The following is a 12,245-nucleotide window of genomic DNA, read 5'->3' as shown; positions in this document are numbered from 1 at the left end:
TCCGTTGCTGCCTCATCTCCTCTTCACCAGGCACCGTTTCTCTTTTCTTCACCATTCGACACTAAGGACTTTGAAGAAAAACGTGCCTTGTGCACGAAAGAGATAAACGGTTGGAAGAAAAGTAAAGTGTTCGTACTTTTCCTCACGAGGTTGTGCTGGAACTGTGCAGAACCCGTTCAGCTGTGTGCTATAAAGGGAGGACAAACACACAAAAGTCTCAGTGGTGCAGCGAGAGGTGAGAAAACGAAAAATGCAAGAGAAGGCATCAGTCATCGTGTATGTATCAGTGTGTGTGTGTGTGCGTGTGTTAGAGAGTGTGTTAGAGAGTGTGCATGCATGGAGGGAAGGAATGAAGAAGAGGGAGGGACAGAAATTGAAGGAAGCTGGGAGGGAATAGGAGGAGTACACATGGAGAAAAAAAAGGGGTGGGGACATTTTTCTCCATTTTCCTATTCACATTTCTTTCTAAACCCCCTCTGTATGTGACATTATCCACATACCGTCCCGGTGTCTTATCAATACGTCATTATTCCCCCGTTGTACCATTGTTTTCCCCGTGTCATATGCCCATCTATGTTGAAGCCAGCTGTGTCTTTAAGATCGTGCACTTGAACTCAGTGCTTTTCTTTCTCTGTGTACTTCCCCTCCGCTGGCCCCCCAGCATACAGGAAAGAGACACAGCTTGCAGGGAGAGGGAGCGAGAGAGCAAGAGGGGGGCAACGAGGGGGATTAGGGGGGGGGGGGGGGGGGGGGGGCAGATGGGGGAGGGGGAAGGTTTGTAAACGGTTGTTCAAGGCTATGGAAGATTTGGAGAAAAAAAAGATAAAAATCTCCATGGCAACTGCTGACACGCAGGTGAAATATTTTGTTATAAGACAACTCCTTTGTGATGTGGGTCATGAAGTGGACTATTAGATCAGCCGATGCTTTTATCTATTTTTCATGGGAAGGAAAGAGTGGGAAGTCCACTCAGTTTGACTGATTTAATTGTTGAGACAGCGGAGCGGGAGGCCGAGGGGAGTCAGGAGCTCTGGCAGGTTTCGATCGCGAACCAGTGGGGGAACCCGGGGAACTGACCCACCCGACAACTCTTACGGCGCAGGTCTAAAATAAATAAACAGTTCAACATTACACGTGTAGGGCCTGAGCATTTACACATGGCAGTTTGTACAGGAGTTTAACAAACATGTGGAATAATAAAGTCTCGGAGGGCATTTATCAAGAAGACATTAAGATTAAGCAATAGAAAAATAATGTGGCGGCCTAAAAGACAAAACGAAGGAAAATAATAAACTCAAGGGGTCTTCACAGCTACGGCACACAACGAGATAATAATGACAGCTCTGGCAAATCCCAAGTCATATTTTAAGAATAATCTGAAGCAAAGGGCAGTTTCACATTTGAGTTTCAATACATCAGCAAGCCGAGAGGGAAATGCAGAGAACTTAAAATACAGAACAGAAAGGCAGCAGCTGTGTAGCAGCAGGAAATGCAAGTGAGGTTTGTTGTATTCATATTTTACAATTATTGAGTCATCAACTACTTGTACTCTTTTATCATTTGTTCTATTGTATTGTTTAATTACGATGCACTTATAAGATGGTTCGAGCAGTGATGTATGCTGTGTTTAGACTGCAACTATGTGAACAAAAGGAGAACTACAGAAATATAGGTAAATCCCTAGAAATCTGATCCTGTCTAAAGCTTGGAACTATAAAGATGTAGTAACTACCAGTACCGCAGGGCTCTAGTGACCAAAGTTAACGGACTGAGGCAAAGAATTCCCCCAAGATTACAACATTTAAACATGGCGCAGGGGTAGAGAGGGTGTGCTGGGAACTGCAAGGTTGGCGGTTCAAATCCTGGCTGCTCCATGTCCTACGTTGAAGTGTCCCTGAGCAAGACACTTAACCCCTAATTGCTCCCTGGGCAAATATGTAAAAGCCATGGGTTAAAAATGCTATGTAAGTTGCTTTGGATAAAAGCGTCAGCTCAAATGACCTGTGATGTAATGAGAAACATATAACAATCACGCTAAGCAATTTATTAAACCAATTCTTATAAATTGTAATTATAAACATAAACAAATGGGCTTTAATAAACAAATGGAGCGCTAGTGCTAGTGGACCACAGCGGGGCAAGAAATCAAAAGCATGCAAATACCTAGAAAATATGTAAAGCAAGATATATCCCATCAAACACACAACTGAGCATGTGAGGAGCAGGTGAGAGGCCCGCTCAGCGGACCCACCACCGTCCGGGGAGCCACGCTGCTACCAAGCACTTCTAAAAAGAAACAAAGAATCAAACCTACCGAACACAATTTATAGTCATCTTCTCGGCAGCAATAGCGCTTTAGCTAAAAGGAAGGAAACTAGCAATAAAAACAGTAATCAACCTACCAGTCGGTCAACTGGTGGTTCGCAACCCCCAAGTGAACCTGGAGTAGAGTTTCCTCCCCGGCTACATATAGAAGACATATCTTATCGCTAGAGAAAGAATGAGAGGAGGTGAAATGTCTACATGGCATGCACCACTCAAGCCGTAACACTGAAAGGCCGTCTGCAAAGCTGAAGTGAGGCTGGAAGACTTCCTCCATCTGAATAGTTGAAACTATTCTTATCTTTGTAAGAATTTAGCAGGTTATTTAGCAGCTAAGGACCTGCACGTCTCTCTTGGGAATTGAAACGGAGCTACAGAGACTCCTATTGGATGACAATGTTAGGTAGGTGCTCGTGCAGAAATTAACTGTTTGCTCATCAGTAACATCATTTCCTTCACCCTTTATTAATTTTAACCATTATTTTACTAATAGCTTCTTAGATTTGTTTTAATTATTTTGACCTTTCAGAGGGTTGAGATCCTCGATTGAAAAAGCACTGTTTCATGGAGCTCATGCATCAGGTGAAGAGCTGTTCCTTTTGTTTCTAAAACACACACGCAGACAATATGTATACTTATAGTTGCTGGTACTGTGAGCATATTTAATTGAGCATCAGAATAAATGAATAAATAAAAAAGGTGTCTTATTTAAAGAGCAAACCAGACAGATGAATGTAAAATAACTTGTCTTAATCTGCTTTGAAAAGAAATGTCCACAATGTCTTGGCCGCCAAACTGAGAAAAGCCAACTTTTTCAATCTCAAAAGACAGCGGTGTCTAATGCATTGGAAATACAAATAGGTATCGACCCAGTGATAGCGGGAGGAGGGGAAGCGACGGGGGGATGGGCAGTTGATAAAGGTCAAGGGGGGTGTGTGCTGCATTCTCTCATACCTTTTGTCAAAAAGGAAAATATGGGTTCCGTACTCAACCACATTACTGAGGGCCGGCGAGGACGCAGATGGACTGCGCGCCAAGAGAAACACTTCTCTCCCTTAATGCAGACAAACCATTCCCCCGAACCAAAGGACAGTCATTACCTGGGGGGGGGAAAGAGGCCGCATGTGTGTTAGGGGAAGAGAAGCTTGTACTGGCGCTGATCTTGAAAGGGCCCGGCCGATCGATCACATTAAGCTCCCTGCAAAAGAGAGAAATCAATATGTTTTTAAAGGCCGAGCAGGCTGCATGTGGTGTATGCGTGTGGGCTTCATTGATACCGCCAGACGCGTTCAGAGAGAAGCTGTTCCTGAAAAAGAACGATCACATTTCGAGGTCAAGTGGTTTCATTTCCAATGCTTAACTGCAGGATCCTGACACTTGTGAGAATATAAATGACAGATGGACAGGGAAGGGCAACGGTTTTCAGTTGGAGAAAGTTGTGCAGAAGCTAAATTAGAAATAGATATTAAACATTAGGACCTGTGACTCTTTGAGGTCATTCAATTTATTTTCTAAAGGAACTGTAATGCAATCAGTCTTATAGTCAGCAACATTAGTTGCCTTATGAGATTGGACTCAAGGAACTGGAGTGGGAAGGAGGTCAACAACAGCAAGAGAGAGAAAGAGAGAGACACAAGAAAAAAAGAGAGAAGGCCATTCATTTTCCATAAGTTGTCAAAACAATGCTAATAAATACCAAAGACACCCACTCTTTAACACTTTCTAGATTTCTTATCCAAGTGATGTCTCTTTCTTGCCATCTGTCTATTCATATCCCTCTCGTACACACTCATAGCAATATTTCACTCTTCAGTTAGCATCTTACTCAAGAGACAAGGAATGAGTGCAGTGAAGAAAAATCATCACCCGGTGTGTCCGCAGTGTACTCACACTAACTAACACTAAATCTGACATAAAACGGAGGGATGATAGAGATAATTTAATTAAAGAGATAATAAACATGCAAGAATTCATGGAGAAATCAGATTCATCTTCACTGGCCAAGTAAACATGCACATACATGGAATATTACGTTTAGGTGAATTTCTCTTACAAGAAATAAAAAAACAGCCACGGAGAAGGACAACATAAGCTAAAATTAGACAGGATAAGTAGTAATTATTTTGGTATGAATTTAGTATGAATGTATGTAAAAGCACCAATGATTAATTATAACACATGAATGTCTATATTCAAGTCAACCGTGCTGTAAATTGAAAACAACACATATGATGCAGAGGACAACATGGACTGGATGATCAGGTCCAGTAGTTGAAGGTAAGTAGGTTATGTTGAAACAGAGACGGCTTGAGCAGTGGAGACTGAAAGAGAAAAGAAGAGCAATTCACTTTAGATACTAAAGTTTTCCGTTTCTAAAGGACAGAAACATATCACAACAACATAAAACTGGAAGAAATTTAAGAAAGAAAACTAGCCTGCTCTCTAGTGGTCACTGAGATAATCACACTGGCAGGTCAGGAGATAAATGCAACAAACTGAGTAACACAGATACTAATTTAGGAAGCAGTGGTCAAACGTTGCATTTACTGAGGTAGTGTATTTTGTATTTTACTTATTTCCTAAATTTGTTAAGAAAATTTTCATTTTCATTTCATTTGAAATGAGAAACATTTGATGCACGATGGGCACATTAGTTAGACACTGTGAAACACTGTGAAAGGGACCATTTTATGTTATGCGTTTGCTTTGACTTTAGACCATTTATAACATAAAGCAATTTGAACTTGGGATTTTTTTTAACCTCGATGCAAAACAAGACATCAAGCTGGTAATACAACACTTTTACATGTAATGGAGTACTCTTGATTTGTGTTGCTGAACTGATTTCTTTAAAGAGTAACAGATATGGCCCTAAAGGTGGGACCACTTTCTAAAAATGTTCTCTGTACTACCAGTGCAATAGCTTTATTTGAGTTGAATTTGATAGCACTTTATTGGTTGTAAGTCATCCATAGGAAATCTTTATATTTACCCAGGTTATTGAAAAAAACACTGGCTTTAATGACAGTATTGAGAAAGATGTCAATAATAAAGTTCAACTTTGAGGTACTTTACTTGAGTATTTTCCTTACTGCTATACTCTACTAGTTCACTAGTTCAGATAGAAATATTGGAGCCTTTTTACTCCAGTCCTTCGCTGCTTTATTACTCAATCTGCAGATTCGGTTTTGAGAACTACAAACCATTGACCATTTCTCTATTATGATCATAATACATTAAAACATAGCTTGGATATTATTACATTACATTACATGTCATTTCGCTGACGCTTTTATGCAAAGCGACTTTCAATAAGTGCATTTCAACCATAAGGATATAAACACAGAAGAACAACAAACAAGAAAGTGCAATTTCATCAAATAAGCTGATTTTTTAGTCAAGGTTCCACCATTTCGGAGCCAGGACGGCAAAGAATCGTGATCTAGTCGAGTGTTTTGCTCTCAGCGAGGGAGGAACAAGCAGTTTGGTGGATGCAGAGCGGAGTGTTGGGATGTCGGGTTTGACCGGGTCCTGGATGTAAGCTGGACCCAATCCATTCACGGCTTGGTACCAGTAGCCGGTGAAGAGAGCGGAGGAGTGCAGTAGTGTGGGAGAATTTCGGAAGGTTAAAGACCAGACGAGCTGCTGCATTCTGGATGAGCTGCAGAGGTTGAATGGCGATAGCAGGGAGACCTGCCAGGAGGGAGTTGCAGTAGTCCAGACGGGAGATGAATGAGTAGTGAGAAGATGACGTATTCTCCTGATGTTGTAAAGCGTGTATCTACAGGATCGGAGTTGCCGAAGTTAACAGTCAGGTCCTGGGTAGGAGAAGCTTTTCAGTTCAGTAGTTCAGATGAATGCATCAGCAATAACCCTAAATTATGACATCACAGCAAGTTTTTTTTTTCTGCTTTTGAGGCATCAAGCGCTTTCTGCTGAAAATACTGCTTATATAGAGGGTTTTAATAATATAGACTTTGATACTTTCAGCTGAGTTTTGTTGTAAAGATAGGACAACATGTCACCATCTCGGGAACTCACCACTGCTGCAGATGTTAAAACCCCTGTAACATCTCACAGCCACACTGTAGAATAAACACGAGTATTCCCTTCCACCAGATATCTTCATAGCATAGTGAAAGAGTCCCCGTTTACTCCGACTGCCCATATTTGGGCCGCAGGGGCCAGTCAGCGCTTGCTCACGGCCCCGAGTAACGGAAGTGAGTCACGCTGACGGTAATTGCGTTTGTGTTGCAGCAGCATGGAGCGCTGAGCTGAGAACGAGGAAGCAACATGTGCTGACCATAATACGTCCCACACACCCGCGAGGACGAGCCACGAGACAAGAGGCGAGGACAAGCGACGAGTACCCTCGAGCCGCACACGTATAGTCGTGAGTACACGTCGTGTTTAATCACGGGTACGCTTGTTGTGTCTTATTTGATTGGAAAGCGTCATTTTCTGTGGTACAAGTAATTTGTTGCCGTTGTGTTTTGTTACTGTTGCAGCTTTGATGTCGGTTATCATTTTATGTATTTCGTGCCTCGCTCGGTTTATTTTTATTTGGTTTTACTCAATAAACGATTTGCCCAATACTTTTGTTCTAAAAGGTTTCTATAAAGGCTCATGCTAATCTTACCGTTTCAAAATAAGAGTTGTTTTTGAAAGGGAAGCTTCAATGCCGTATTATTTTATATTCCATCTCGATAAACTGGATAACGTTACTTTAAGTAATCCGAAACTATGTCCGTCTGCGTGTTTTTACTGATTTCCATTTGGAGGGGACTTTCCGCGCTGTCAGAAAACCCGAATACGTTATTTCCAGTATGAAGCAGGAAGCTTCCTTTATCGCAGTGGAAACAGAAGAACGAGTACAATACCGCGTTTGATTCTTCTCCTTTTCTTGATGTAACAGTCATCAGCACACACACACACACACACACACACACACACACACACACACACACACACACACACTTTCTCCGTGGATCACACAGTTGTGCCTTCAGTTACCATGTTTCGTCCACTTTTAGTTTCATGCCAGAACAAGTTTCGTCGTCACTCAAAGTGAATACAGACGAAACTGTGCTAGAAGCTGAAACCTCTGCACTTGCGAGTGTCAATCACATTTTCAACAAGCAATTCTGTTTTAAGAAACGTGATCTGAGGAAGTTGCGGTACACTAAACACGCAGTACAGCAACAGAACAGGAGCCTTTGCTCAGTTAAACACCCAAACACACAGGTTGTGTGTGATCCTGTTAACGGATTTGCTTTCCTTTTCCCAAAGGGAAAAAGCCCCTCAATACAATTTCCAATAGTGGGCTTTATAAATGAAACCGACTATTCAGAGGGGTCAAGTTGTTGTCTTCACGCGTAATATCAGCCGGGTCACTGTTCGGCAAACAGACGCAGTGTAAACATGTGTGGACACTGGTCGTCGTGGCTTTTTTAAGGGCATCACTTGACCTCTGATTAGATCAGACTGTTGCCACGTAATCTGAGGAGACAAACGCCATCAGCGACTGTTATATGGTTCCTTTCCTATTTAGAGACATGCATCATTATTTGATTGTGATGCAAGTGCGTTGAAAACATAACTAATTTTAACAATGTTACGTAGCAGTTTGAAATCTCAAACTGCGGTTACTACTTCTCAAATATTTGCCGTATTTATTAGGTTTCTATAGCAGTGGTGTATCTTTTATTTTTTTATTCACAGGCTGCTTCAATATTTCAAACTTTTGGAGATTGTTTTTTCGTTAATGTAATTTGCAAGAAGATTTATATTCAGTGCAAACATCTTCTTCACCCTACAAACACTTTGAGACGACTACATAGCACTTCTTTCTAAAAGCTGTATCTGTTTTAAATGAATGTGGCCTCTCTACTGCTTTAGAACAACATTAACACTAGAATAAACTACCAGTACAAGGTTGACTAAACGTTCTTTACAGTCACGGCAGAAATCTGAAACTTCCCACTGAAACCTTTTTGTTTGTGTGTCTGTGTTGGTCAGACAGAGCGACTGCAGAGCATCTTTCGCTGGTGTAGAATATTGGTTTGAACATAGTCTGTGGCTGAGAGAGTTACAGCAAATGCAGAGTTATATAAATCCGGTAAGCTGCAACCGCAACGTCCTGAAGAGTGTGTGTTATAGGACGCTGTTTACCAGGCAGACTAATGTTTGACTGCAACGTCGTTGCCATTGAGGATGACAGCAAAACATATTTGTTAGGGTCTTAAAGTTACTGCTACTTTTGCTCGTGGTGTCACAGGCTCGTCATTACGGGGCGGCCGTGGCTGCTTTTACCGCGACAAATAATAATTTTGACGTATTACACGGGCTGAAGCAACAGTGGTGGGTTTCAAGCCACAATAACAAATCACTGTCTGCACCTCAAAGTTCAAGGCACGGCTTTCCCGTCAGGGACATCGGCAGGATGTCAACACGCTGATCCACTTCTGCCGTGGAGTGTGCCACCAGTGCCTTTTATAGGACACAATCTTCTTTCTGGTCAGCCTGACATTGGCAACCAACCCAAACAGACACGCTATCGGAGGATCAACAGCAAAGGGAGCTCATTGGATTTGCATCAACCAAAATGACACGGCAGCGCTAGTTTGCATCTTGTTTTTGCATGTATACAAAGTCTAGCCTTTTTCAACGCAGGGCCATGTCTGTAGCTGTAAACTGCCGGGGCGTTGTTTTAAACGCACGGCGTAGAGGTTCCCTGAATTTAAAAGAAAAGGCAACCGCACAGTGCTGTTATCGCTGCGAGCGAAGTTCCTGCCACCCATCTCTCCACCCGCCGCGTATCACTGAAAGAAAGTCAGTCTGTTACCAAACACTCAAAGCACTACTTGTTACTCGTACGCACATAAACATTTAATGGGCGTCTCATAATATATTCATATTTCTGTTCCCGCAGTCACCATGAAAAGAGAGGTGAAGGCTGGAGTGAACTTCCTCAAAAGCCTGGCCGTGGCACGTGGCAAGCTCAGTGACGCCAAGGCAGAATTGTTTGCAGAGAAGCTACAGAAACTTTTATGCAAGAAATACGATGACCACTGGTACCCCGACAGTCCCAGCAAAGGTCAAGCATACAGGTAATTACACAAGGATCATAGAATTATCTTATGTTAAGCAGATAACACTATATTACAGTGTGGATCCATGAGAAAACACAGAATCTGTAACTTTGGATCCTCCACAGATGCATCCGTATAAATAACGGAGTACCCCGTGATGAAGAGATTGTGAAGGCATGCGAAGAGAGCGATGTCACGCCCAGCGAACTATGCTTTCCGCGCGAGATAACAGTGTGGATTGACCCCATGGAGGTGTGTGCGAGGTGAGTCACTGTCTGGCATGCTGAGACACACAGACACAGGGAAACAACAAAGACGACTTTTGTCGCCGTGAATCATCGTCACGGTGAATCATACGTGGGAAGTAACTGTACTCCCCCCTTCACAGATCATCAGAGAACGGCCGGCCGTTCACTGTCGCCTGTTTCGGAGACGGCGATGCGGAGGAAAAACAGGCGGACTCCTCGGCGGACTCGGTAAACCTGGACACGTCCGATTACCACTCTGCTACCTCTTCGGATTGTAGTTCCACTGCGTCCAGTGACACAGAAGAGGAGGCAAAGGACGGCGAGACGGAGGGAGAGCAGAAAAAAGAAGGGAAGGCTGTCGTCAAGGAGAATGCAGCAGAAGGCTACAGCTACACGATACCAATGGTTCCCAGGATTCGGAAGCGGCACGGGGAGGGAGCAAATACGATTAAATACGTCAGAAATATGGTAAATTCCGCGTTTTTTGTGATCTCACCAACAAGGGATAACCCTGGAAATATTTAAGGTTTTTCTCACTTTCGATCCAAATCCCACAGAAAGAACAAAAAGAGAAAATATACAAGGATACAGCTTGTCTCTATGCCATGGAGCAGGGGTGCCCAATAGGTCGATTGCAAGCAACGTCATGCATGCACGGTCGACCGCAGGAGCTAATTGAAAACCAATGCTAATGCTAATTAGCGACCCTTACTTACTAACGGACACGTTTCATTTAATTCAAAAGCAACAGAAAAAAGCATCAGTGCAAGTCATCCACTTGAAGTAGATCGCCACGACTTGAAAAGTAGCTTGCGAGGCAAAAAAGTTTGGGCACCCCTGCCATGGAGCGTCATTGTTGACCAAAAACTACTTTACGATTTTCATACAAATTGTGTGATGATTTGTTTTATAGTAAAGAAGGAATCTTTTATTCCAGATGTGAGCTCCTTCCCGTGTGATCAAGTTTCTGCATTGTATATTGTTGAAATGAATGCCACTGACTCCTCCCATATGGACAAAGTGGGTTTAACAAGCATGCTGGAAACTCTCCACCATCCCTTCAAATCTCTTCTGCTCTTTCCAATCCGTAGCTTCCTGCCACCCTCCAGTACTTCTACCACCCTGCACCAGTGTGGCCTCAGTACAAGAAGGGCGCTCCAATGTTTCTCAACACAGTGTGCGCGCCTCCGCCGCCTCCACCCCAGCAGGTGTTTGGCTACTACATCTTGCCGCAGCCATCTCCTCAGTTCATTATGCCTCAAGCCACCCTGCAGCCGTGGGCAGCCGTGAAGGGCTAGAGCCCCCAGGAGACGGAGCAGACGGATGGAGCATCACAAGCTCCTTCAACTGAGCCATGTCGTGTCCGTTTTCTGAGCTCCAGGCTACGAGATAACTTTTTAAAATATGTATAGCGCAAAGTTATTCCATGTACAACATGTAATGATTCCTCCTTTCTTTTCACTTTTGGTGACTTCTCAGACTACTCAGGACATCTCAGCAATATCCTTCACACCAAATATATGTGTCTCTTCAGGTGTTGTTTCTTTTGTTATGTCAATCTGTCGTTTCTCTGACCAAAATGTGATACAGGGGATTAATCCAAGAGTAAAAGTGTCAATATCTGTATTTTAAGAATAATATTTTTACTAAACTGCTTGTATATAATACAGAATTTTGATACCATATACCGATGCACATTTTCTAATCTCAATGTCGTTTGTTCTAATTTATTTGGCCACCAGTGGATGGCAATCAGCCTACAGCTAACCAATGAAATATTTTTGTAGGAACAGGAGCTGCTGTATTTTACAAATCTAACCTCACAAAACATAAACATGATTTGATGTAGCTTAAATCTCTCAGCTGCTTTACAAATGTATCTCTTGTGTGGCCTGATTACAGCCGAATGTTGTTTTTTGTTGATAACTTTCTTATAGGGAAATCTGGTACAGCTACATATCCTTAATAGTTCTCCCCCTCTGACTCGTGTATACTGTAATTGTTTGATGATGTATTTATGTCTATGCAACCTTAAAATGATTCTGTTGTTTTGCTTAAACCTTAGCTTCTTAATGCAGCAGATTAAATCCACGAATACCTGAAATAGTTGTGTTCTTTTGGGGTTAGGGTTCAATAGTCCACACTTTTCCGTGTTTTGGCGCACTTTATAATTGTTTCTCTCATAGAATATCTGTATTTTGTCTAGAAAACACCTGTCGGTGTGAGGACACTCTACTTAGTGTCACTCAGAGTGTTAATGATCATCATTAGCACGTCAGCATGACCTGCAGGATACTGCAGCGGAAGGACTCCTGTGCTGAATGCGTCATTCCGCCCAAGGTCATGACGCGCTTCCTTCTTAAACGTAGCACGTGTGGAGGCTAGAAAAATCCTTTTGAGATACAAATGACCGGAGAATGAAGGCAGGGACGGCTTCGCTGCCAGGAAACCTTGATCTCTCACATGTCTAAGGATGTGGATACTTCACCACGAGGTGTCACTCTATAGCAGCTGGTGAACTCGCGCCGATCACCGTCCGAGCGCGTATCAATAAATATGTAATTGATTCCCCCAAAACATAAAA

The 12,245-nt window shown here is 42.7% G+C and overlaps 1 protein-coding gene and 1 long non-coding RNA gene across 3 annotated transcripts; one reads left to right on the top strand and one right to left on the bottom strand.

Annotated features, from left to right (window-relative positions):
* Positions 1-4,246: 4,246 nt before the first annotated feature.
* On the bottom strand, positions 4,247-7,150 carry LOC144389691 (uncharacterized). The gene is made up of 2 exons (XR_013453834.1): positions 6,962-7,150; positions 4,247-6,140 (listed from the first exon to the last, which is right to left on the bottom strand). It is a non-coding gene; the product is annotated as an uncharacterized LOC144389691 (long non-coding RNA).
* On the top strand, positions 6,466-11,765 carry LOC120811138 (maternal B9.15 protein). Of its 2 annotated transcripts, none has more exons than XM_040166327.2 (5): positions 6,466-6,742; positions 9,254-9,431; positions 9,539-9,676; positions 9,802-10,129; positions 10,753-11,765. In XM_040166327.2, exons 2-5 carry the CDS (start codon positions 9,259-9,261, stop codon positions 10,957-10,959), a joined length of 846 nt encoding a protein of 281 aa, XP_040022261.2. In that variant the 5' UTR covers positions 6,466-6,742; positions 9,254-9,258; the 3' UTR covers positions 10,960-11,765. The 2 variants fall into 2 exon arrangements, with proteins under 2 accessions (XP_040022261.2, XP_040022260.2); XM_040166326.2 differs by having other exon boundaries at positions 6,520-6,715.
* The last annotated feature ends 480 nt before the right edge of the window (positions 11,766-12,245 follow it).

Source organism: Gasterosteus aculeatus, chromosome 20, assembly GCF_964276395.1.
Source record: "Gasterosteus aculeatus chromosome 20, fGasAcu3.hap1.1, whole genome shotgun sequence".
NCBI lineage: Eukaryota > Metazoa > Chordata > Actinopteri > Perciformes > Gasterosteidae > Gasterosteus > Gasterosteus aculeatus.
The sequence above is the reverse complement of the archived record's forward strand: the minus strand, read 5'-3'. Positions and strand labels throughout refer to the sequence as shown.

Excerpts from the sequence above, each read along its gene's own strand:
- LOC120811138 (XM_040166327.2), top strand. The coding sequence starts at position 9,259 with ATGAAAAGAGAGGTGAAGGCTGGAGTGAACTTCCTCAAAAGCCTGGCC. Across the intron at positions 9,432-9,538 it reads AGCAAAGGTCAAGCATACAG|ATGCATCCGTATAAATAACG; the intron begins GTAATTACACAA and ends GATCCTCCACAG. Across the intron at positions 9,677-9,801 it reads CCCATGGAGGTGTGTGCGAG|ATCATCAGAGAACGGCCGGC; the intron begins GTGAGTCACTGT and ends CCCCCTTCACAG.